Genomic DNA, 1,600 nt, shown 5'->3' with positions numbered 1-1,600 from the left:
AGTATACATGAGAACGTGTCTCAAATGTAGAGTATGGCTCAAGCATCATTGTAACAGTCAGCAGATTTACATGTGATAATGTTCATAGTCATGTGTGTGTGTGTGTGTGTGTGTGTGTGTGTGTGTGTGTGTGTGTGTGTGTGTGTGTGTGTGTGTGTGTGTGTGTGTGTGTGTGTGTGTGTGTGTGTGTGTGTGGGGATCACATTATAGGTCTAGACACAGCAGAATGACTGCAAAAGTAATCACTTAGGCCTGCTGCTTTCATTGACTTCTTGTTTATACTCACTAAACTAATCAACGCTTACTGTATGTACAGTGACAACTTTTGAACAGAAATTCCCATATTTGTGCCTGGAAATGACATCATGTGTTCCATGGAGACTGTGAGAAGGTCCATTGTGCCTTTGTTGAAAACATGGGAACTATGGAGGAACTGAGATACACGCTTATTAACTCACCATTCAGTCAATCGATAAACACATATTTTCTTTTATTATGCGTCAGACACTACAAATTTGGCCTTTATAAAAGTGTTGGATAACATCCCCTGTTTCTGCTGTGCTTCCTGTCAGGCTGCCATTGAGAAGCTGACATGGAAAGACCGTCTTCCTGGATACTTCATCAACATTTCCTCTATCCTCTTTATGGTAAGAACATACAATCAGGTTAATGCTCAACACAGGATCATCATGTTCTGACTGTACATGGATGAAAGCACTTTAAATAGAAAAATAAACATACAGTATATGACACGTTACTGTACATTAATAACTGACCTACTTGTATGTGTTTCTGAAATATTAATCCCAGGCTCTGCACTGTCAGTATCAGATAAATACGATCCAGTAATGACTTATTTATTTTTCTTTCTTTGCTCCAGTTCGGCTTGACGTTTTCAGCAGTTTTCGGCGTCATCATCTACCGCATCACAGTGTCGGCTCTGATGGCGATGAGCCCCGACCCGGAGACGAAGTCCAATGTTCGAGTGACGGTGACGGCCACCGCGGTCATCATCAACCTGGTGGTCATTCTGATCCTGGATGAGATCTACGGCGCTGTGGCCCTGTGGCTGACTGAGCTGGGTACGGATACACATCCTGCCCAATGCAGTTTACCTCCCGAAAACACAAACTAACCAAGATCAAACAATGCTAAGATGAAATGTCCCTATCAGATTGTCAAGGTATTTCCATGTAGGGTAAAGAAAGGCTGCTGTTCTTATGAGAGAGTATGCCTAACTTTTTTCATATTTAGGAATATGCCATCTTTAAAGAAATACTTTTATACTTATCTTACTAAATCAATTATATTTCCACTACATTTAGCCTGTTTCCTATTCTTACTGAATACTAATGGGACTCAGAGGTTAACATAATCATTTAGTATATGTAGAGTATGGCTCAAGCATCATTGTAACAGTCAGCAGATTTACATGTGATAATGTTCATAGTCATACTCGTGTGTGTGTGTGTGTGTGTGTGTGTGTGTGTGTGTGTGTGTGTGTGTGTGTGTGTGTGTGTGTGTGTGTGTGTGAGAGAGAGTGTTTTTGTGTGTGTGTGTGTGTGTGTGTGTGTGTGTGTGTGTGTGTGTGTGTGTGTGT

At 41.1% G+C, this 1,600-nt stretch overlaps 1 protein-coding gene across 1 annotated transcript in view; it reads left to right on the top strand.

Annotated features, from left to right (window-relative positions):
* Positions 1-365: 365 nt before the first annotated feature.
* The window catches only part of LOC104963823 (anoctamin-2-like), a gene marked incomplete at its 3' end in the record, with an annotated part of 2,335 nt that continues 1,100 nt past the window's right edge, over positions 366-1,600 (top strand). Inside the window, exons 1-3 of the mRNA XM_010792460.1 lie at positions 366-383; positions 573-647; positions 881-1,082. Coding sequence (XP_010790762.1) covers positions 366-383; positions 573-647; positions 881-1,082 — 295 coding nt within the window. The remainder of the gene's footprint in view (positions 384-572; positions 648-880; positions 1,083-1,600) is intronic.

Source organism: Notothenia coriiceps, unplaced genomic scaffold (genome assembly GCF_000735185.1).
Source record: "Notothenia coriiceps isolate Sejong01 unplaced genomic scaffold, NC01 NC01_scaffold00036490, whole genome shotgun sequence".
NCBI lineage: Eukaryota > Metazoa > Chordata > Actinopteri > Perciformes > Nototheniidae > Notothenia > Notothenia coriiceps.
Note: the sequence above shows the minus strand (reverse complement) of the source record. Positions and strands in the feature narration are given on the sequence as shown.